Here is a 25,994-nt window from a genome sequence, read left to right on the forward strand (position 1 = left end):
AATAAAGTTACTGCAGAAAATGTAATTCACAAATACTTAAAAATCAACAGTAATTTGGGTTCTGGTTAAAGTTAGTTTGACATACATTGGATTTATCCTTTTAAAATGCTTCCTCTCCAGGCAGTTTGATATCAATGCTAGACATTGTCACTTACCATCTTTCAGGATGGTTTCTCGCTCTGTGCCGTCTATCTTCTGCCGGCCAATCAGGAAACTGGTGGTGTCAGCAAAGTAGATATAATTGGTTTCTGCATGAAAATCTAAAGCACGAGGATTTACCAGATTTTCTATGGGGATCATGTATTCATCAGCTATCTTGGTATTCAAGTCCATTCCTCTAACAATTCCTGGGCGTCCTTTCCCATAAAAGAGAAACAACTCATTCTTCGGTCCTGCAGAAGAAAGATTACAAACATAAACAACCGATGCTGCCTAATCTCTTTTACACTGCATAATGCCACTGTTTAATTAACTGGCACAATTAGCGTTTTTTAAATTCAATACCAAAAATTAAACCCTAAAATATGCCAAATGTATCTCGATGCAAGAAGGCCAGCTAATTGCATTACTTTAATTAAAACAGAAATTACTTCAGTGAATAGGTTATATTTAGTTAATTATTCTTTTGTTTGTAACTGTCTATAGTGCAAAAAATGACAGATCATTGGATAACTTGTAATGGTAAAATGGACATTTATTAAAACATCCCAGACATTTAATATTACAATTCGTGACAATCTTTCTAACACATCTGCAGATACTAACTGTAGCATTCATTATCTTTGATCAATGCTAAAAACTTCAGAATATTCAAAATACTGCCCCCCCATCAGAGTTTGCATCTACAGACTAAGGCAAACAAAAAGAATCACGCAGTATCACATAACTTGCATGTGAATATATTTGTTTGTATAAATGTGTGATTTTTTTTATAAAGAAGTGAAATCTAATGCCAGTTACAGCGTCACTTCTTTCTTCATATATTAATTAGAACGTTAGAGGCTGATGCTGTCTGCCAGAAACTCTGATGTACAATACAGCCCTTATCAAAAACTAAACAAAACAAAAAATTGAGTCCTGGGTTAAAACGCCAGAATCAAGGAAGCTTCTTCTACAGAATGAATGAACTCCTTCAGACTTTTATATGAAACTACATGCAAGGCTCTCCTATTGCTAGGGCACATTATACTTAGTTTAATATATATAATTTTGAAGGGAATACTTCATACAGAAAGGAAAACATATTGGTTTTATTTATAAAACTGGGGATACATATGACTATTATATATGGATAACCATACCATAGTGAGATTCTTAGTAAATTAAAATAATTACATTATAAAATTTGGAGGAAAAAAAAAGAAGAAAAGAAGTAATTACTCATAAACTCAACACCCTCAATACAAACTATATAATCATTTTATAGATTTTCTTTCTCTTGTTTTCTTTTAAAATGAGTGTTCATTAATATTAAATATATATATGTATATTTATAAAATTTTAACATTTAAAGAATAAAAATAAAAACAGATCTCATGTACCTAGCATAGATCTTAGAATATTTCCAGAATATTCAAACGCACACACGTGCCCTAAACCCACCTCCCTTGCATCCCAGAGACATCCAATATCTTTGGTTATATACACCAATAATATGGCTATTGTGTTTATTATGTATTTTTTTGAAGTTTTGGCACATATGCTATTTGTATTTCCCAACAGTAGATTGCTTAATTTTGCATGTTTGAATTGCATGTATGCTGTGAGTTAATTTTATTCTTATTACATACTTGATATTCATCAATGGTTGTTGTAGTTATTATTCATTCATTTTCTCTGCTGTGTCATATTTCTTTCTGTGACTATTTCAAATTTAATTTACCTAGCTATTTTTCTAACACACTAATGTGGAAGAGGATGCACTGTCGTATTCTGTTTTTATTACTAAATCTTAGCATTAAAATTATATTCTGTTGACCCATTATTTTTGTCTTACATTCTTTCAGTAAGATCAGCGTAATATATAATTCGCCAAATTATTCCCCAGTTAGTTTTATCTTTCCGTTACTATAATAACACTGAGATAGGCGTTTTTCCAACGTAGCATTTTATACATTTTGTTAGATGATCTCTTAGTATACATTTCCAGAAATGGAATTACTGGGTAAGGAACAGTAACATCCCCCTTTCTCATTACCCTCACAGTCACTTAGTGTCTACCTACTTTTTATTTTCTTTAAAAATATTATCTTACATTATTTAAAAGCAGAGTATATTCATTTGAAGATTCACATTCCTGAGCACGTCCTACCAGTGGTATATGCTTAGATACTTTTGTCCTTTTAAAAACTGGAATCTTAGATATGCATATTAGTACTTAACTTTTAAACATTTAACAATATTTTGTTGTGTCACTAAAAGGTCTTCAAAACATCTTTTTGGATGGCAGCATCATGTTTCCTGCTAGAGAGGCAACGTAATATGGTCAGCTACTTACCTTTATAGGATATTTGGATTGTTTCTGGATTTTTGTTATTATACTTACATTTACAATGGATTTCTTTAGTCAAAAGTGGGATACCTTGTTAAAGGATGTTATCAGCTTTGTGTCTATTGTATGTCAGTTTTGTGTGTGTTATCAAGTGTCTTTCTAATAGTGGTATCCATTTCCAGTTCTATTGGCAATGCATAAGAACACTGGTTTCATAATATCTGTTCTTGCTAACATTCACTTTTGCTTGTATTTTTAATTGATGCTTTAATTGGTAATTGGTAAAACTGGTACTTCGTTGTTTTAATGTGTGTGTGTGTGTGTGTGTGTGTGTGTGTGTGTGTGTGTATGCATTATTTTAAATAAGAATGGTAACTGTTTTCCCATTGTTTTACTGTCACTTTTTTCAATCATTCGGTACCTAAAGTTTCTTCTAATCTGTTTTCCTATTCTATGATAATTGAAAACTAAAAACTACATTTCACAGACACTGATATAGCCATGGCCCTAGTTTTGATTTAAGTACCTAAAATCAGATGTACTAGCTTAAATCTGGAAAATAGAAATGAGACCACCTTTTGTTGCTTCTGCTGGTATGCATCTAATGGAGAAACTGAATTTTTCCACATCAATCTTCTTCCTTTTTGTACAACAAGAGGCAAGGAAGAGGGTGTCTTTTTGTTGTGTTGTGTTGTGTTTTCCAGAATGACATGTTATTTCTGGAGCTAACAGTTTTGGTGCAAACTTCCTAATCCCTAGATCTCAGCTAAAATGATGTGTTTTTGAAGTCACCATTGCCATTCATGGCTTCCCGATGCCCTAACTTCTGGTTGTGGTAGGTGTTCCAGCTTCAGCCAGGCTAGTTTGCGATGGTTTTGAGGAAAGTTCCAAAGACCCAGTCTAGAAGCTGCTGCTTCAAGCTTCTCAATGATTTTATAAGTACCTCTTTGAGTTTGATCCCCTCTGCTTAAAATAGCTAGAATTGTTTCTGCTAATTTAAATGTAAATGTACCCTGATTGATCACCACATTGGGGATGATTAAGTTTATGCAACTCTGATCTTATGTTCTTCCCCCAAACATGTGTGTGTATATGTATATATATCTATATATGTGTGTGTGTGTGTATATGTATATATCTATATATGTGTGTGTATATACATGTATACACACACGTACATATACATGCATAAATGTGCACGAATGTATTTTTGCATGACATGCCATCATTTCCCAAGTGGTAACCAGAGCAGTTTAAAGGCTGGTTATACACACATACAACTTCCCTTATCTTGAAACTTCTGACACAAAGCCCTCAATTATCCAGAGGATTTCTTGAACATCAAAGTTGGTATCTCTATATTTCTAGCATTTGATACAAGGTGAGATATAAGAAAAAGTACTAAATGCACATATTTTATCACAGTTAAACTCTTGTGTTCTCAATTTAAAAGTATTTGTACTATGAATTCTAACCACTTAGACTTAAAATTATAACAAATTTAGTGGTCTCATTTCATAGTCTTCCCTCAGCAAGCATATGACAAGAAAGCAAAAAAAAGAGATGCAGGACAGTGACCTGAGAGGGAGCACAGACAGAAATAAAAGCCCATGAAGTAAGGGAGACAAAATATACACTGTAAAAAGCAGTCATCATAATCTTAAAAATTATACTATTTTCTGGACATTTAAAAACCACCGTCTCCACATGGACAGCACTTCTATGAGGGCCATTAATACTTCATCTGATTATGAAGACCCTGAGTAAAGAACTTAATTTTTGTGTAAAAATTAAAACAAAAAAAATTATGTGTGAAAAAAGATTTATTAGCTTACTTAAATAAAGAACAACTAAATTATTTTAGTGTATTTCAAAAAATAAAACGAAGATGTCTAACTACTAGAAAACTTTTCAACAAAACTGTTAAAGAGATTGATATTTAATTAGCATAGCTCCAATTACTTGGAAAATGAGATAATGAAATTCACCCCCCCAATGCTGGATAAGGTGAAGTATTACTTTATGTGGATTTTTGTTGGACTAAACACATCTATTACCAGAAGCAGCATCTTGGTTCAGAAAAGAGAAAATCTGGTTAACCAATGATTCAGGCTCATTAGATCACAAACATTCTTTAGGGAATTAAGGCAAGGATCTTTCTAAAAATCTTCCCTAAAGTATGTTTTCCAAAGATCCATAAATTTAGTGACTGCATAGCCCACATAGTTTCTCATTCACATTATCACATACATACAAAAGAAGAAAAAAAAAACAAAACAAAAAAAACCAAAATCTAAATACCGATTTTGAGAAAAATGGCTGGTGCACATTCACAGGCAAATTTGACCTGACGATGTCTCATGTTATAACTGACTTTGATGCTCCTAATTAATACTAAGAACCCTATTCTGAAACATTAGCTGCTGGCAAATGTTTGATTTTCAATAACATACTTTTGCATGACCTGCCATCACTTCCCAAGTTGAAGCCCATCCTGCAGCGACAGGTCCGTGTTTTGTAGCTGCTGCTGAGCAGACAGATGTGTGAGCATCCCCCTGGCATTCCGTATGGATCCACTTCACACGCATGACTTCTGACTACAACAAATGAAAAACAGCATGCCTGAAATTCTCCAAAGACAAGATAATTATGTGCATTGGTATGCTGAAACTTTGACAGTGCAAGAAGAGGGAATCCTAGCAAAAATCCGCATACCCAATTATTTCATATCATAATCAATTGGAAGAGAGGTTACACCCCAAAAAGAAAAGGTAGGTAGGGATTTGCCAAAATCCTCCTAAGGCTACCTTTTAAAAAAGTCTGAGAAGACAAAATGCTTTTATATTAGCCTAAACTGCTGACATGTAAGCAAAATAAAAGTAACATGATTTTTTGGTACATGCTTATTGTACTTTTAAAAAATACACTTTTCTGACAGATAAAAAAAAATACTGTTAAAATATCCCAGGTTAGGTAGTTAGACAGAGAAAGGATTTCTCTAAAATAATCTATTACATGGGCACCTAAATTAGGATAAATGTAATTCAGTGACTACCTTTATTGAGAAGTGCTAAGATAAATTTTTTTCTTCAATTTCGAGTCTATTGCCATTTGGAGAACTCGTCCACAAGATGAAGTGAGTGTGTGTGTGTGTGTGTGTGTGTAACTATAACTGTCAAAAGGAGAAGGCTGAGTCTTCATGTGGAGATTATGCGATAGAAGGATGTTTCACGAGTGTAAAAGCTGGAGAAGAAACAAAAAATAGGAAAAGTACTATACGGAGAAGATGAGAAAAAGAAAGACAGGTCAAAAGAAAAGGCCATAGTGGGAATAATATCAGTGAGATTTTGTGCATTGTTGTAAGTATACTTCTTTTCGATCACCACTTACTTGGAGTTGTGATGAAAATATGATAATTTTCTTTTAATATTGAAACTTACATGCTTCTGAAAACTGTGCTATGCTCTTTTTGTATTCCTCATTCTCTAAATGAAAACATAACTGAAATGTAGTTTAACTATATTTTTGCAGGAGTGTTGCTTTTATTTTCCAGTCTCAGTCCATTTCTGTACTAAATCACATCTCTTCTCATCTACCTAGCAACTCTCCAGTTTCTCACTTTCTTCATTACTTTTGCTCTCTCCATTAGATCACGCCCTTCAGCATAGAAATGTGTCATTATTTCTGCATCTTGGAGAAAAATCCTACTTTTAACCTTAATTCCCACAACAATTCTTCAATTAGCTTCCCATTTCCCTGCTCCACCTAATATCAACACTTCTCAAAGTTATCCATGCTCATTTTCTACAATTTCTTTCCTTCCTATCTTTCTCAGATCCGTTCTACCCGGACACTCTCTTCACCACAAACTGCTCTTGTCAGATCCCTGTGAGTTTCATGCCTCTAAAACCAATGGCCAACTGGATTTAACAAGCTTCCTCTGTCTTCTCTTGATTCCTTCTATGGTCTTTGACTTATTGTTGGAGTGCCCAGTGTCTTTTATTAGGAACTTTTCTCTTCTCCATCTATAGTTACTTCCTTGGTGATCACTTTCATTTCCTGGCTTTAAATGTCATCTATATGCCAATGACTCTCAAATTGCTATGTCCAGGTTGGACTTCCCCCTGAACTCCAGACTTTTATATTCAAATACCTCCTTGAAATCTCCACCTGAATTTTACAATAGACATTCAAAATAACATGTAAAAATTATATATTTCTTCTTTGCCCCCAATCTGCTCCAAACTTAGTTTTCCTAATCTCAAAAATAACTCAATTATCCCCATTGCTCAGCCTAGTTGCCATCATCCTTGCTTCTTTTTACATTTATAACCCATATCAAATCCATTAGGAAATCCTGTTGACTATACCTTCAAATATATCCTAAGCCTAACTACTTTTCACCACCTTCACTGCTACCATCTTGATCCAATCCACCATCATCTCTAAACTTCTACCCGTGTTTCCCAATGCTTATTGTCAATATAGCAGCCATATTGATTCCTTTAAAAAGTCGGTCACATTATGAGACTCCTCTGCTTAAAGACTGCCCATCTCACTAAAAGCATAGGCAAAGGTCTTTACGACTGTCTGCCGGGCCCTGCTTTTTAAGGTCCTCCTTCATTTCTTCAACTTAATTGCCTACTTCTCTTCCTTTTGTTTACTTTGTTCCAGACATACAGGTCTCCTTGCTCTCCCTGAACAATCCAAGTACGCCCTTCCTCACGGTTTTTGTGTGTGCTCATTTTTCTACCTGTCCCTCGCCTTTAATTACTTGAAGTCTTCATGCAATATTACATTCCCAATGTGACCTCCTCTAACCATTCAATATAAAATTGAAAACTACTCTTGACACTCATCTGCTTTATTTTTCTCCATAGCACTTATTATCTTCTAATATAATAATAATTTACTTTTTTAAAAAATTATGTCTTCTTTACAACAATGCAAATCTCATAAAGGCATTAATGTTTTGGTCTGTTTTATTCACAGCTATATTCCCAATGTACGTAGAATAGTTCCTGGCACATGGTAAATGGTTAATCAATAACTGGTGAATTAATAAATCCTAAAACTCTAATAAGGTTGTCTACAGAATTCCAAATTTGAATTTCCTGTAAACACATGTGTAACAATACATTGCCTAAACTGAATTTACGTTAATGGTTAGATAATTCTAAATTAGTTTTAACTTGAAGCACAAAAAGATGATGGAAATTTGGGTGGTAGTTTTTGTACATTACATTATTCTACACATGATTGAGCTAAATTCTATTAATGAACAAGCATCACTAACCTATGCAAAATAATGTTTGTGTTTTTTTGCAATACTTAGAAATACTGTAGTTTTCTCTTTGAAAAATATTTTTTAATTAACATGTGTTAAGCAATGATTGGAATGTTAAGTCAAGAGACCCCAGTGACTGCAATAAAAACGACATATACTGCAAGAAAGTCACCTGATTTGAAACGTCTCCCAGAATGATATAAAAAAAAATTCCCTAACATCTTAGCATCTGGGTTTCCTGTGTATATACATCAAGAGAGAAAGTTCCTTCCTGAATCTAAATCTAGCCGTCATTTCAATTCTATAGTTGTAGAAATGATTCACTAGGAACTGAACAATTTGTCATTTAGACTTGGGAGCTCTATTCCATTTTATCATGCAGACATGTACATTTTTGCTTTTAAAACAGAGCATTTATGGCTCACCCACTTTAACACCAAACAAAAGGCACAAGGACCATATCCCCATTCAGTTTGCCACTATAAAGGCTATGAGGAAGTCTTGCAACTTACCTGTTGGTTGAGTTCTTTTTTGATAGATTCGGACTCCTCGAGCATTTTCCATTGTAATTAATGAATGAATATCGGTGCCAGTAAAGCGGTTTATCCTTATGATATTGAAGTTATCAGAATTTGTTGCATACAAATAGTCTTCAAATACAGTTATACCGTAAAGATGTTTGACCTATAAAAGGGCAAAAATAACTATGATTTTTAATTATGTTGCTTTCAACTTGAAAGAAAAAAATGATTCGTACTTACTACTGTGGAAAATTCCCATAGTAGGAGAGTCACAAGCATATTATCATTTATTTTCTTTCAAAGAATTCAGCATTTCACTAATTTAAATTTTTTCTCTGAGAATAAAACATTATGCAGTACTGGATAAAGCAGTTCCAAATGCATGGGAGAGAATTTTATTCATGTTTCATTAAGAAAACATGTTCAGAAGCTACTTTTCAAAGACTAGTGAGAACAAAACTTTCAAGCATATTCAATAATATGCTTATGGCACTGTTATATACAATTCGCGATATTTTTGTGGGCTACTTATTCATATCGTCATGGATATGCAGGATCTGTAAAAGCCTGGCTTCGCCTGTGAAAGGACTGATGAGAAAGCACCTTTGAAAACCCCATTTAAAAAAAAAAATACAGGTTACATTTAGACTAATACTAGCCCCAGCATGGAAAATAATAACAAAATCATGTATTTGGAACAATTGTAAATAAAATGTCAGCATTCTGGTCAGAAATTATATTCCTTCTAAAGCCTACTCATAAGGAAAATAGAACTCTGATTTGAAAATAACAATGGGTATTGCTCTCCATGACACTTCACAGTTAACAGTGTATCTCTCCTCCTTGGCACAGGTCTTGGGGACTGTGGGTAAGAATAGACTTCTTGAACTGATGGTAAGCTTCCAGTAAAGCAAAGGAAGAATGAGTATACTGATTTTCTCATACAAAAAGGCACATGCTAGGCACATGGCCTTTGGGCATTCCTTCTAGTATACTCAATTTAAAAGGGTGCTGGACCAGGGTATGGTAGATATGTCAATTGATTTGCGGTAGAGATTTTGATGAAAAAGCATTTGTCAGTAATATTTAGCATTATATTGCACTTCTAGTACACTTTTAGTATAGATTTGCAGTTAAGAGAATTTGAGAAGATATGTATGGTTTGACTGTAAAAAAATTTTTATAGAAAAAAATCGCAAAAATTTCTACCTAGGAAATCATGCTAGCTCTACACTCTGAGCAAAAGCATTTGATTTGCTACCTTCCTAGCTTACACGATTCTTTATTACTATTTCTGATCGTCTCATAGGATATGTTGACTAAAAAGAAGACTGGCTTTTCATGTTGTTTTTAGACATATTTCATTTCTTCATGTCTAGGCTACAAATGAAAGATAGGAATTAAGGGGCAGGATCATTCTGTGTTAAAGTCCCCAAAATCATTTTCAATGTTAGTGTCTCTCCCCATTAAGCGTTTGTAGGGGGAGGCATGTGTGTGTTCACTAAAAATATTTTCCACATAACTGACACCATCTTCACTAAATATATCTATGACCCAATTTTAATTTAAGCAATACTTTTTTTTCCTGTAAAAATTACAAGCAAGTTGAAGTCTTCCATTAATTGCCATTTATTTCATGTATGCTTTGCTCAAAGTTAGGGGCCAGCCATCTGGAGGTGTGCAGTTGTTGCTTGCCCACACTGCTGTCTACATAACTGCCAATCCACACCAGGAGAGAAAGCATGGCTGCAGAGGTGGCAGCTGGTGAGGGTTTTAGAAAACATGTTCACACAGTAAAGATCAAATCTTACTGGCTGCTGCCTGCTTTCTTTCAGAAGGGTTGGCTTACCATAAAGTACCTACCCTGTTGCCTGTTCTGCTCAATATCCCTGACAGAGGTGGGAGGAGCTTGGTGTGGTGCACAGATCATTCTGCCTACAGGACAAATACTTACAAAATTTTATCTGTGTTGGATTACTTAGTGGCCGACTAAGCATATGCTCAGGGAACCAGCAAAACACAGGCAATAGAAATGGGGGACAAAAGGATAATTAAAAACTTCAGACATTAAAAAACTTTTTAAAGTAGTCGTGGGAAGATCATCTTAATTCCTCATTCTTATTTCAAGGTTTAAAATTTTAATTACATATACGTAAAAAGAAGGTCCATCATAATCATTTTAGAGACTAGGTCCTCTAAGGTCATAACTAAAGACTACCAAAGAAATCAAGGTTTTAAAGACAGTCAAAGGTGAGAGAGAGATAAGAGGCCTCACCTCTAATATAGGACACTTTTTTTTTTAACCACCCAGATTAGTGCATTTGTATATCTGCCAAGGAAGTGAAAATGTTTCACTGTTAAAAGCTTATAAAGGCAAAGTACCTTTACAGGATAATTACAGAATATTTGTGCCTTGCACTGCAAAAGAAAGCAAAGAGAGTCACTTGTTTCTGCTCCATAGAATGAGAATCTCATGTAAAACTAGTGAGATCAGTGAAGCAAAATTGAATTTAAAAAGTAAACTAGTGAATAAGGGTTATTTCCACTTGGAGATCTCCTTCAGGTGCTTATTGAGTGTTATTTGCAAAAACTTATAATTCAGCAAAGGAAAAACTACACAGATGGGGAAAATTCTGACCTTGGTGCCTTTCACAAAATTCTTATTTTAGAAAGTACTTGAATACATCAGAAGACAAAATTTAATCCAACCTATTAAAATAATAATGATACTTCTGTGAGCCGGCATTTGCATTGTTAGCATAAAAAATCTCTCTCATGCCACATGGGACAGATGATAGTTCAGTTTCTTACAAATGAACCACTTAAATAACTTTTTAGTACGTTGGTAATAACATCTGTCCGATTCTAATACTTTTCCTTCTTACTATTGTAGCATTTTGGTTTTGTTGTTTTCGATTTATTTCTGTTAGTTTCTGTTTTGTGTGTGTGTTTTTTTTTAACAGAGGGAAGGAGGGAGAGAGAGCTCCCCTCACTCCGTACTATGGAGTACACAGTACACTGTGAAAAGAACATTTTCCCATATAGCAAACACATCACAATTTTTATGACCTATTGCAGCTTGACTTCATAAGAAATTTTCAACATTGCAATTTTCAGCCTTCTTCCTAGTATGATTCTATTTATTTTATTACCTTAGCTGCATTTTCAAACCAAATTATACTTACTTGTCTGCCTTGGATGATAGTATGTCTGTTTTTTCCTTGATAGTCCACTACTTCCACATAGTCCAAGTAAAGATCTACCCAGTAAACCAGTTTGTTGACTAGGTCTAGTGCCAGTGCAGCTGGCTGCTCTGCCTTGGAATCAATTATCCTTGTTCTGTTCATCCCATCCATGTCACATCGCTCCACTTTGGCCATGTTCCCGTAGTCAGTAAAGAAAAGTTTTCTGTTAAAAGAAAACTAAATGTTAAAGTGGGCAGGGGGAGAAGCATATTCAATAGAACCATCTGTAAAAAACAACTTTTCCTTCTAATTTATTGCAGTGGTTACATCTGTTAGCTTCCCATAACCATTTCCATATAATATCACTCATAAACAGAGAAATCTGCTAATGAATATTGCAGGTCATGAGGGAGCAGGTTAACTAACAACTGTAAAATTTCCCCAGAACGAATGATTGTGATGGGTTTATTTTTGTATTAGGGGAAATGTTTCTTTAAGCTTCATAGAGCCGATACACATATACCGCAGGAGATGTGTGGAGCCCATTTGGAATAAGCTTCAGAAGTGAGCCAAGTCACCAGGCCATGGCATGTGAGCTATCAGGCTTTATCTTCAACCTGCTTTTCAAATTGCCTGGTAATGTCTGTCTCCTATAAAAGCTATTATGTGGAGCTCACTGATGCTATGAGTAGTAGAGAATAGCAAACCTGGAATGGAATTAAGCAGATGGAAAAGTAAATGTGCTATTCGTAGTGATGGAAATAAAATATAAATAATCCCCCCCCAAACCAATCCCAAATCCTCCCAAATATTCCCAATTTATAAAATTTCATAAAGAAAATGCAGGCCATTTCTTTTCATTTTCTCTTTATATATTTTTGAAGAAAAGGCTGAAAAGCAATGTTGACCTCTGAGACAAGAAATCCTTCTAGGAAGCACTAGCAGCGTCTGTCAAAGGTTTAAACACCTCCAACACTTCGGTGTCTAATATTTGATTAGTATTCACTATGTTTAGTAAACACAAATCAATTTCAATTAACCTGACAATATTTTAACAAGATTACCTACTCATGAGAGTAAATTACATTTGTAAATGGAAGACCATCTTGCCTTGACTTAAATACCACTCAAGAATAATCTGATTTCCAGCGACTGATCAATATTAAGGTTACCTAGAATATAGAATATTTGATTTTAATTGTGAATTAGTTTTTAGTTACTTTTCTCAACATTGTTGCATCATCTAACAGTATGGGGTAACTTTCAAGCTAAGGAGTATTATTTAAACTTTAATTTAGCCCTTTCTGCTGTGGGAGGCTTTGACTAATTTTTAAACATTATCACATACTGGTGTGAGCCAGATTTTATTATGAGTATATATTTCCCAAAATATTCTTGAAAGATCAGTTTATCACAGTAAGTTAAACATTATTTTTCAAGTGACATGCCAATCAGGTGAAGAGCTTTCTATTCTAGTGAAGAACAAATAAAAGTGCATAGGATGCTGTTTTCCTGTCATGCTAAATGCTCTGACCTCCACTGCACTAGCTCATGATTTCATACCGTCTCTCTTTCTCTCTCACCTCTATCACTATCTCTTTCTGCTTCCATCTTTCATCTCCTCTTTCTTCACGTGTTAATCAAGTTATCTCAAGTTATTATTAAGATTACCCAGTTTCCCTCTTCCTTACTGTAGAACACTGCCCACTATTCCTATTCTAAGAAACTTACTTCCTCACCTCACACCAGAATGCTTGTCCTTTCAGAGTTTCCTTTTCTGACTGGTCCATTTCACAGAACTGAATAGATGCTGGTGTGCAGGTAGCCTGGCTTTGGGATAGAGAGTTGGAGGCTCTGGCCCACCATGTTTAGCATGTTATATATAGACTATGTATAGACAGTGATATGAAGCAGGTGGTTGCAACTATCCACATGGCGCTGAAGAGGAAAGATGAGCCTGGAGATGGGAACTTCCCTCAAGTCACCTTGAGATGATTTAATTAGATGTGATCTTAAAAGGAAAAAAGGAGAAGAGTGCCAAGATAAGAACCTTGGAGGCTTGCTATTGAAGAAAGAAGACCAAGTAAGATCAGAGGTTATGGTCAAAGAGATAACATAGACTCTTACAGAGGCCTTAAAGAAGTTCCATGATAAAGAATTGGAGTGGCTGGCTGGGTCAATCGCTTCACAGAAAAAAATTTTAAAAAAGAATATAAATCAAGAAGATGTCATTGAATTTTGTATTTATTAAAATACTAGTGATTTTGGTACTTCTGTTTGAGACATTTAGTTTGGAGGAAGAGTGAACTAGATAATAATGAAGGAGGTCAGGAAAATGTAAATTATTTGTCCAGGAAGACTTTCCGTGATACTGACCTATATTGCAGGAATGATTCAAGTGATTCTCATACTTATTCCAGGTCATAATAAAACTCAGTGAGGTAACTCTCCATCTGAATAAACTGAAGCCAAAGTATGAAAATAAGTATAAATATATGATTCATCAAAATTTTGCTGTTTGAATGGAACTGTAAAATCAAATGAACAGGAGGACTTCGGGTATGTGAAATGGCACTGAGCTAAAAGAAACAGTAAAGAATTTGCCGCTGTACCCCCAGCACACAGTGGAATAACTAGTGTCTAGGAGATGTAAAAGATGGTCTTTACACCAAAATGAACTTCCCCAGATTTCAGAATAATGACTATGGTGAGCTCCATTCACTTACAATTGAAATGCAAGAAATGGAAGCATTCTCCAGAATAATTGTACTAAGACCATAAACCTGCAAGCAATAAACACCCACAGTCACATGATTATGTTTCTTTGCTTGCTTTAGTATTATTTAATTTTAGTTTAAAATTATCTACTATTGTTACAAAGAAAAGCTTCGTTCCCAGGGCATTCTTTAATTGAGGTATGGATATATTACAATTATAAACAAAAGCTAAAGTTTTAATTGTCTAAAACCTAACTAAATTTCTTTTGTGATGTTAAGTGTATCTGGGTTGAAAAAAATCACTCTTTTCTTTCCTATAAAATATTTGCCCAAGTTTTAGAAAAAGGAAAATAGAGCTCTGTGAACCCCACTGTCTCACCTATCCTAATAATTATCCGTGAGATAGAAGGGTCAGATTATTTCTATTTTACAGATGAAACAGGTTCCAAGTCCACAGGGATAGCCATTGTCAGAGCCATAACACAAATGTTTGTCTTGTCTTTATTTTTAAATCATTGTTTTGAAATAATTTTAAACTTACAGAAAAGTTGTAAGAATTGGAGAATGAATGTCTATACTCTTCACCTAGATTCACCCGTTGTTCACCTTTTGGTCCTCTGGCTATTCCTAGTACCAACTGAACCATTTGATAGTAAATTGTAGACATGATGACCCTCTTCATCTAAAACTTCAACCTGCATCTCCCTGAGTACCAGGGCCTTCTCCTGCATAACCACAGTACACTTATCAAAATTACTACATTTAACACTGATACAATATAGTTTTTATTCAGATTTTGCCCATTGACCAATCATGTTTTATATAGTAAAAATTCCATTTTTTTCTAATTTAGAATCCAATCCAGCATCATATATTGCACCAATTGTCTTTTCTCTCTGGACTCCTTTAATCTTGAATAGTTCTTCAGCCTTCCTTTGTTGTTCATGACGTTACCATTTCCACAGGGTAAACATAAGTTGTTTTGAAGAATATGCCTATCTTGAGTTTGCCTGGTTTTTCTCATAATTAGATTATGTTATGCCTTTTGAACTGAAATGTAATAGCTTTGTACTTTATTGTTTCTGCCTCTGGGCTTAGAAACCAACGGATAAGCCTATGCTTTATCCCAGAAATTCCCTAAAAAGAAGCACAGATGGTGGTTTGAAATCTCATTTATTCCATCTTATTCAGTGTTTTCTGAACACTTAACTCTTAATTTCCAGGGTTCTCAGCCATCCTTTCAGCATCTCCTTCCACCAGAAACCAAGTATCTTTTGCTGCTTCTAGTACAGCCGAGACCCCAGTGTAGCAGTCTGTGTGTCAAACTCATGGTGGTTGGTGGAAACCATTCCCAAATCAGTCCTATGCCCCATTCCCTCAGATTTGCAATACTGATATTTTTTTCTTTCCCTGTTCTTTCCTGCAGTAGCAATTATTTTTTATTCTCCAGAATAAAGAAGAAATTAAATTGAGATTGCTATTCTCTTGTTCTTCACTTATTTTTTAATGTCATTCTATTCAACACAAAAATTAAAATTAAAATAAAACAACATTCCACTACTGTCTCTAAGATATGTTTAACTATTAGTTCATAAAGGACAGGTACATTTCATTCAAATTTTTAATTATTCATCCAGTTCGTTAATTGTAATTCGACAGCTGTAATCAATAGGAGTTATTCATTTTGGCTTCCTTGTCTCATCTAATACGGGAAACTGATTTTATCCATCTTTGTTGATTACATGAGTAGCCCCATTTTACTACACGTGTATGTTTTCTTCTTTATACAGTTGGGGATAGTAAGAAACTTTGAGTACTGTTGGTAAACTTGCCTGACATAAATCAAAAGTCACAAAGGGAGCAACTCAGCAACAGTGATAGAGCACTGTGCTTACAGAGTTATGGCCCCAATTTTCCCTATGGTTTAAAGCAAAGCAATTGTTACAGGTACTGATGTCTTATAACACGCATTTTTTTCCTTAGCTGATAAAAATAAGACTTACTTTTCCCACTGATACCCATTTAAAATGATTCTTCCATACTTTCGTACTTTGTCCGAAAGGGCAAAGAGGAATTTAAACGTATCAAAGTCCTATCTGCATCCTTTAACTTCACAGTCAACCCTGGTTTTGCGCCATCATTCTTACCCCTGACATTTTAATAATGGAATTTAGAAATTTTCAGAGTTCTCACAATGAAATTATCTATCATTCATTCTAACTGCTTAAAAGTGAGGTTACACAACAAGATTTTGGTTAAGAAATAAATGATTGGGAGAGTGGGATTGCCATATATACATTACTAATAAGAAAAAAATATATCAAATTGTACACTTTAAATATATGCAGCTTATTGTATGTCAATTATATCTCAATAAAAGTTCTTTAAAAAAATAAATAAAATAAATGAAATACGTGGGAAGGGAGTGAGACATAAAACTAGAGGGCCATATATTGCTAAATTAAAAAAAAAATCACTGTTCTGATAAGGGCCTAGCAAACCCTTCATATTTATTAATCATATGTTAAATTAGAGAGCTTCATATCTTTACATTTCAGGAAAATGATATGTATTTTTTTTTAGCAAGGATTACATTAGAAACTTCATCTTTCAGTCTTGTTTTATTTTATTTATTTATTTTTTGATACACAGGCTTAGTTGCTCCATGGCATGTGGGATCTTCCTGGAGCTGGGATCGAACCCGTGACCTCTGCATTGGCAGGCAGATTCTTAACCACTGCGCCAACTAGGAAGCCCCCAGTCTTGTTTTAAAAATAACTGTTATCCAAATAGCATCAATAGTAATACAACTTTAATTTTTCTTCCATTGTGTATACAAAAATTGAACAAGAAAGCAATTTTCCACATTATAACGAGTAATTAAAGTATACTCTGAATTAAAGTTGAAATATTAAATATTTAGCATTATAATTCTAAAAAGCAATTGTGAATATTAAAGAATAATGAGTCTTTGGAGTAAGCAGTTTAAATTCAGTTTCTATTATCTCCTGCTACTTAAGGGATGTGGAAGATAAACTATTTTCTATGTCTGGCCAAGATTGTTCAAGACAGTTATTTATTGATTTTACTTGGTTGGGGTTTTTGCTTTCATTGTTTGAAAAATCTCTCTTGCAGTTGGTTTTCAGTTCATACATAAACACGCAGAAATTAAACTTGACATACAGACTCCTGCTCTCAGCTGGCTACTCTATATTCTGGAAACATTCCACTAATAATCCCGTGAAAAGTCTTAATGTATTAGATATGTCAGTCAACATGTCTTACTCAGTTAACATTCTTATTTACCTAAACCTGCTCCACCCAGTTAGTGTTCCTGAGAGGGGCAGCCCTACGTGCCAATATTACCCCTCCCCTGGTTACAGATACTGAGGCTGGCGGGGGCATGTGATGCAAGTGAAACCAAATCAGAGGCTGAGCTGAATCACTAAGATCCTTTCTCTCACTAATCCAAACCAAACAGTGTGGAGCTCACCTAGTGGGCAGCTGTGCTAACATGGGTGGGGAGGGTTTGAGGGGGTTGAGAGAGGAAGAATACCAGAGCCTGAGTATAGAAGTAGGGGAGTCATGAGCTAGAGATGGGATGGAAGGAACCATGTAGTGCTTGGGCAAGGAATTCCCTAGGACCTGGGAGTCCTGCGTTCTTAGTTATGTAAACACATAGGAGTTTCCATATCCTCTTGGGAGATCTGTATACATTTGATCTGGCTTCAGTGGGTTTCTATACTTGGAAGCCAACATGCCATGAGTAAAACACTACATTGTTTAATGTTCTGTTTTAAGATTCAGATAACTCTTGCACTGAAGATTTTGAACAATCAAAAATCACACTGCCTTAGGAAATGTATACTGAAATCTTACCTGTATATAAAGCAATCATTTTATAATGTTCACATGTAACCCTCATATAACCCCAACTTGGCATAAATGTAAAATATAAAATAAATATATAAATAGAAAGCATCTGAAATTTTTTCCTGCCATCTCCCATGGAAACACAGAGAAGAAGGATATTAATAATAGACAACAATTTTTTAAAACCATCTTTCTTCATTTTTTAAAAACTTAATATATTATTCAAGGCATAGATATTGAAATGTCCTTTCCCAATCTAGGCTGGCTAAACTTTCTCACAAGTTCAAATACAGCCTCTCTCAATCCCCATCTTACCCTGGTACTGCCTCTAACTCATATTTTTACTATTTTAAGCTAGTTTGTCTCTTAGGCTTCTTTCCATTTGTTTTTCATTTTCCATATTTGGGGAGCTAGGAATTAACTCTGCAGGTAATAAATCGGCCATTGTAAAAAGGGAGAGAGAAAAAAAGTGGAGAATAAAAGATTTGCACATTATTATTATTAATTTTTATCTTCATCACATATCTATTTCATCAATATTTACCATAGATTGGGACACAGTGGATTAGTACCTAATCCTCTTTCCTTGGATTGACATCGTCTGACATTTGGTTTACGTTCACTCGTTCATGCCTATCAGCCATGGCTATACTTAAACTACAACTATCATATCTAACCACCTAAAAGGTAATGACATACTGGGCCTAACATTTTGACTCCCGGGCAGCTGTTATTCTCAGACTGTAACTGAAACCTTATAAACCCACCTACATCTGAGACAAAAGTTTTCGACATTCTCACCCTTATTCATTGCAGGTCTCTGCCCAAAGTACAGAACAGCCTAACATCTATGGAATGATAAAATCTCCTTTCTTCCTACCCAAACCCTTCTGATATGCCCTCTTAAACTACTCCCCAATTTCCTAAGACTATACTTTGAATGTTCTTTCCACTTTTTGCCTTTATTGAAACTTAATGAAACTTAGCATCTCTTGAGGTCATCTTTTCCCAGCAGTCACTGAAAAGGTGGGCTTCTAACAAGAATCTCAGGAGCAGATGTAAAATCAGTGCCTTCTCCAATATACTAATTCCAGAATATCACTCTTTCTTATCTTGCAACATCTCCTGTTTTTTTAGGATCTCACAAATAGGCTGTATCACTGACAGCACTTATCCTCGAGGTGGATTATATATTATAAATCCCTTCTACAGCTGCTGATATCAGAATAATACCTCATATTCTTAACATTGCCCCAAACAGTCACATGATCTAGTCTCTGCCTATCTCTCCAGCTTCATCTAGTGATATACTTTTAATACCTTGGCCATCTAGTAGTATCCTTCTATAAAATTCTAATACCTTGGGCATCTTTCAGTGCCTTAAACAATCTACACATTTTATTCCTTTCTCCACTTCACGTATCCTGTCCCCAAGTATGGAAAGTAATTTCTACCATGCTATTCCTATCTTGGCTTTAGTTTTCAACTAAATGTCAACTTCTATGAAAGATCTTTCCTGTTTTTCCAATATCAATTAGGTCTGCCTGATATAATTTCATTGCATTCTGTATTTTTTATCACACCCTTTATTTAAATGCATAAAACAGATACACACACACACAATAATAAGTTTAAGATCTATTTACTCAGTAGACTATAACCTCCAAGAGGAAAAAGGCCATGTCTGCTTTATTCAGCATTGTGTGTTCACGACCTAACCATGGATGTGCCCATATTAAGTTTCTCTCTCTCTCTCCCTCTCTCTCTCTCTCCATGTATCTATATAAGCTCTGGACTGACTTCTTTATATCAAAAAATAAAATTTACAGCTCAGACTTAAAATGATGTTAAAAGGGCAAAAAATATGTATAAGGTCATTCTCGTATATGAAAGTAAGTTGATTTTCCACATTATCCAGCATAGCTCACTGGAATTCTTCTTTGGGCCCAATAATTAGCTAATAATAAATTAATGCCTTGCCTCAGTTTGATTGCATTGCCCTCTTTTGCACATAATTCCCTTTGGAAAACTTGCAGGAAGTAGTGATATTAGTTCATTGTAAGATTTAGTATTCCTGTGTCTGGCCAATTTTCATTTTTAACAGCATCTCCTCAATATTAATTTCCACCTACCTATGGATACTAGATTATATAGCATTTGGATGTATTTGGTCTTAAGGGGTTTAGACCATCTACTTGCAGAATGTAGCAATACTTTTGTTTCTTTGTTTAAAGTAGAATATTTATATAATCAACATGAAGTTTAAGAATATAATACTGTCCCCTGTGAGGAAGATGGACTGAAAATTTGAGAGATTAGATAAGGACATACCAGTTTGGTAGATAGGCATTAGCACAGGAGGTAAATGGAAAAGAAGAGAGAGGTTCAAGAAACATTTTGGAGTCTGCACCAACAGGACTTAACAGTTAATTAATTGGGTAGAAATAAGGATGATTAGAGAGCAGCATTCTAGTACTATAACAACTTTCACAAAATATATTTATGGAATATATCGAGCCTTCAGATTTTTCTCAGGAAGTCTGCCTGTCTGTAAGATCTCAAGGTGTCATTCCATTTAATACGAAGAATGGATTTCACAGTTTGGGCATATTACTTTTCACGACCAAGGGCAATGCTATCTTAGGAGTCCTTCAGGGGTCAGGATGCAGGATGTCAGTACTCTAAAGCTTGTGCTCAATATACTTGATACATGTGGCACAGTAGAATATTTGCAGTAATATATTTGATGTCAAAAAGTTGCTCTTTGAAATATGCAGAGATGTATAACCTAATTTCCACACTTAAGGAAGTCCTATTGGTTTATAAAGGCATTTTTCTGAGCCAAAATAACACAGATGGCTGTCTCAGAAGCAGCTAAGGTAAGTATCCATGAAGTTGTGGACTGCTGAACAAATCTGGTTCACTGCTATGCTAATTACCAGTTAGCTGAACTGTCAATTTCTATTTTAAATTCTTACTAAACAGAGGAAAAAACAGCACAGTGAAATGAAACTATAACTACAGCATAGTTTTTTATATACTATTTACTGTTTATACTCGTGTGCACATCTCAGTTTGCTGTTGGAATAAAATGTGCAAAAATATTGCAATGATGATGAAATCATATCATTACATAGATAAAACCACACTATAAAAAATAAAGATTTTTTTGATGTTCACTTCCCTAGCTGTGAAGGGCAGATATACTTGGAAAAATAAGGCAAAAGTTCTGCAAAGCTGTAACTTCTTTATAAGTGACATTATTCAAATTTCTTGGTTCAGTTTTAAGTAGAAATGCAGGATTAAGTGAAGGCTAAGTGTGGCTAAGACTGTAGAGGCCAAAGGGAAACAACTGTCCTTGCTCAGTTGGCAAAACAGGCATTTTAATAATTGCTAGATGCTTCTAGATCCGGTTTCCTAACTGGGATGACCTTTAGGGGTTCCATCCACAACCAGTTTTGTTGGCTGTTCAAATTGATGAGTATGCCAGCAAATACGTATTCCTACAGGTGCATTTTTTTGACAACGAGTTAATACTCAAAAAGGTAAGTATCCATGTTCTGGAACAGTGATTCTCAAACTTTACTGTGCACAATAATCATCTGGAGAGCTTCCTGAAATCTCCAATTTCTACAATCACTGTGGTGGGAATTTGGGGAGTATCTAACAAAATTAAATACGCACTTAAAATCTCTTTCATCGAACTTCCTAGGTGGCGCAGTGGTAAAGAATCTGCCCGCCAATGCAGGGGACACGAGTTCAAGCCCTGCTCTGGGAAGATTCCACATGCCACGGAGCAGCTAAGCCCGTGTGCCACAACTATTGAGCCTGTGCTCTAGAGCCTGTGAGCCACAACTACTCAGCCCATGTGCTGCAACTACTGAAGCCCACGCGCCTAAGGCCCATGCTCCACAACAAGAGAAGCCACTACAATGAGGAGCCTGCGCACCACAGTGAAGAGTAGCCCCCACTCACAGCAACTAGAGAAAGCCTGTGTGCAGCAAAGAAGACCCCACACAGCCAATAAATAAATAAAATAAATAAATTTATATTAAAAAATCTCTCATCCAGCAATATTTATTCCAGAAATTCACCTTGAAGATGCATCTTCACAAATAAGAGACAACACATGCACTGTTATTCACTATAACATGATTAATAATGGCAAAATATTGAAACATATTTTTATTCAGTTCTCCCTTCCCCTCTCTATTCATTATTTTTTCCTAGAAATGTTAATTTAGCTTCTACTGAGCCCAAGGTTCTGAGAACACAACAGGGAATTCTAAGGCATCTAACCTGTAATTCTCGAGGGAATAGGGAACAAGATCATTGAAGATAAATGTGCTTTACAACTTATGAATATTCAGAGATGACTGGGTAGGGCAGCTCTGGAGATTTTTAATTGATAGAAGTAGTGTCTTCTACCAAGCTGTGGTTAGTGTCATAGTCAAAGAATTAAAAATAATAGGCTAGTCAATCATGGTAATCTTTTCCCAGTTTTAGTAATTTCTAGCATGGAGGCCAATTAGTTTTTCAAAGAAAATAGATTGTTTAAATCTTGTATTAGAATTTTTTCTAGAAAAGACAGATTATTGTTTGCTGCTCAACCTTCATGATGTTTTTCTTCTAAATCAGTGTCTATAATATTCAGCTTTACATGTCAATTTAGCAAGCTATAGTCTCCACTTATACAAACACCAACCTAAGTATTACTGTGAAGATATTTTGTATATGTGATTAACATCTAGAATCATCTGATTTTGAGTAAAGATTTATCCTCAATAATCTGGATGGGATTAATTTAATCAGTTGAGAAGTTTAACAGCAGAACCAAGGTTTCCCTGAGGAAGAAATTCCAAATGTGGCCTGCAGCATCAGCTCTTGTTCAAGACTTCCAGCCTGCCTTCCCAATTGCCTGCCCTAAGCATTTTCATCGAACTAGCTAGCTCCCACAACTGCATAAGCCAATTCCTTACAAGAAAACTATACATATTTATAAGTCCTACTGGTTCTTTTTATTTATTTTTTTCTGGTGGAACTCTGACTATTATAGTACCTAAAAATTATTTAGAAGACTGCCCCTCCATTAAGCAAGAATTTAAAATAGAAATTGACAGTTCGCTAACTGGTAATTAGCATAGCAGTGAACCAGATTCGTTTGGCAAACCAAATGGAGAAAACAGAGGTTCTGAGGACGTAGTTTGGATCCCTAAATCCAGCCATGCCAAAGTCAGCATTGCTTGTTTTTCAGTAATCTGAGCCATTAAATTTCCCTTTTTGCTTTTTTGTATGGAGTCTTCTAACATTTAAAACTGAAAAACTTTATGTGATAAATATTCATAGTTAAGGCAAATGATAACTGAAACACCTATCATCACTACAAGAGAAATAGAAGTCAAATGTTCTACTGACAACTAATGTATTGTGAAATGATTAATTAAGATAATCAGCAATTTAAAAGGCAAATATAATACTATAAATTAATTTTATTTGATTTAAATAAATGGAGAGGTCATTTGAGTAATCAATGATTTTTATCAATACTCAGAAAATTTAGGAGTCTAAGATTACAATATCTGTAATTTCCTTAATAAATGCTCCCAAACTTTGCTTTGCCACAGTAAATAGCACAAGTAAAATAACAAAGTTTATATCCCATTATGAATAAAAGCAATGAACCATTAGAAATATATGTAATCTCCATCTGCCAACTACTTCAAAAAAATATGTATGTTGACAACCCCTCACTTACTATAGTTCAACTTATGATTTTTTGACTATACAATGATATGAAAGAGATATGCATTAAGTAGAAACCAAACAGTAGTTCCCCCCGACTCCATCCACAGTTTCACTTTGCATGGTTTCAGTTACCCACGGTGAACTGTGGTCCAAAAATATTGAATGGAAAATTTCAGAAATAATTCATAAGCTTTAAATGACGTGCCATTTTTAGTAGTGTAATGAAATCTTACACTGCCCTGCTCTGTCCCACTCAGGAAATGAATCACCCCTGCGTACACAGCATATACATCCATGCTGTATATGCTACCCACCCATCAGTATAGGAAAAAAACATAGTATGTATAGGGTTCAGTACTATCCCCAGTTTTAGGCGTTCACTAGGGGTCTTAGAATGTATCCTTTGCAGATAATAAGGGACTACAGTACTTCAAACTTTGAATTTTAATCTCTTCCTGGGCTAGCAATGTGTGGTGCCTACTCTCATATGATGCTGGGCTGTGGCAGCAGTCACCACTCCCAGTCAATCACGTGATCACAAGAGGAAATGACCAGTGCACTTACAGCCATTCTGTACCCACACAACTATTCTGTACTTCATTTTCAGTACCGTATTTAATAAATTACAGGAGACATTCAACACTTTATTTTAAAATAGGTTTTGTGTGAGATGATTTTGCCTAACTGCAGGCTAATGTAAGTTTTCTGACAATGTTAAAGGTAGGCTAGGCTAAGCTATGACGCTTGGGAGGTTAGGTATATTAATTTTAGACTTACAATATTTTCAAATTATGATGGGTCTATTATGACACAACCCCACTGTAAGTCCAAGAAGATTTGTATTCCACAAGGTAAATTAGCCAAATAACAATTTTTACATAGTTACTATAATAGGATTTTAGCTCTTTAGAAATTAAATTAAATTCCAAATATTTATAAAAGAAAGATGAAAATAGTGCAGCTCAATGAAAACAAGGTAGTGATCTAATGGGCTAAGTTAAGGCTTCATGTCCTAATGCCCAATTGGCTGGTAGCCAGAATATTCTAAATAAATTGTATTGAATATTATCTACCATGAACCTAGTCTCTGACATTGATACATTGATATTCTTTGTAAAATACAGAATGCCATGGTTAGGAAATGGACCAAACTGCTATGGTCAGTTTTGAATATTTGTTCACTTCATGATCTGTTCTTTTTTTTTTCTTTTTTTTCAAGGAAGAGGTTCTTTCCCCACAAGACTTAGCTCCTGCAGCCCAGATGCCTTTACAATGCAGTACTTCCTACCCCTGACCCCTCTCCCTATTTCAGACCAGTGGTGGTTACCTAGTCATTAAGCATCCAATAAATTGGTTGCACTGAGTCAATCAGGTTCTCTGATTTAGGTTTTTAAAATATGACACAGAAAGCTTGTAATGACTTCTGGCTTGAATGGATAGAAAAATTCAGAGCATTGATTAGCTATGAGGCATGTACGAGTGCAACAGAAAAAAGTCTGTCAGGAGAGAGGGAGACACAGACAGAGATAGAGACTGAGATAAAGAGAAAGAGAGGAAAAATGAAACAACTATAAAGAAAGAAGTATTGTCTCTTTGCTCGTATATGACTTTTAACTTCTCACAGGGAATGTGTTAAGGCCACTTCTAAACTACTATGTTAAGTAGTGGGTCTGCTAACCAGAAATGAAGAATGGTAAACAAAGGTTCACTTCAAGTGATGCTATTCAAAGAAAAAAAAAATCGAATTCAAAATGCAGTGGTAAATTTTACCAAACAAAAACAAACTCTGAGCTACTGCTGACCTCTGTACTACCCTGATGAAATTATTTTTTCTCCACCTTGGAAAGTAGAATTATTAAATTATAATAAAGGCCTGGAGAGATGAAGTGTTTTGCCCAGTATCATAAACAGATAAGTAATTACAAGGTTTGGTTTAAAACTCTAGGTCTCTTTATTTATGCAAATGTGCTGTGCTCAACTTCCTCTCAATATTTCCGTGTTTTCCTGTAGTATTATATGCTTAAAAAACTAAAATTCTTATACTTCTAATCATATTGAATAATATCATTTATAAATACCAAAAACAATATTTAGACTTTCTACTTTTCTTTTCCAACTAGAAAGTAAAAGGTTTGGAAAAAGTAACTAGTTGTCTCTATAGTACATAAAATATTT

The 25,994-nt window shown here is 34.9% G+C and overlaps 1 protein-coding gene across 1 annotated transcript in view; it reads right to left on the minus strand.

Moving 5' to 3' along the window:
• Nucleotides 1–25,994, minus strand: part of LRP1B (LDL receptor related protein 1B) — a 1,778,947-nt gene that overhangs the window by 764,296 nt on the left and 988,657 nt on the right. Inside the window, exons 8-11 of the mRNA XM_057745031.1 lie at nt 11,485–11,707; nt 8,291–8,462; nt 4,945–5,088; nt 156–392 (exon numbers count right to left, since the gene is read on the minus strand). Of these exons, the coding sequence (XP_057601014.1) occupies nt 156–392; nt 4,945–5,088; nt 8,291–8,462; nt 11,485–11,707 (776 nt within the window). The remainder of the gene's footprint in view (nt 1–155; nt 393–4,944; nt 5,089–8,290; nt 8,463–11,484; nt 11,708–25,994) is intronic.

The sequence above is a fragment of the Hippopotamus amphibius genome, chromosome 8 (assembly GCF_030028045.1).
Source record: "Hippopotamus amphibius kiboko isolate mHipAmp2 chromosome 8, mHipAmp2.hap2, whole genome shotgun sequence".
NCBI classification, from domain to species: domain Eukaryota; kingdom Metazoa; phylum Chordata; class Mammalia; order Artiodactyla; family Hippopotamidae; genus Hippopotamus; species Hippopotamus amphibius.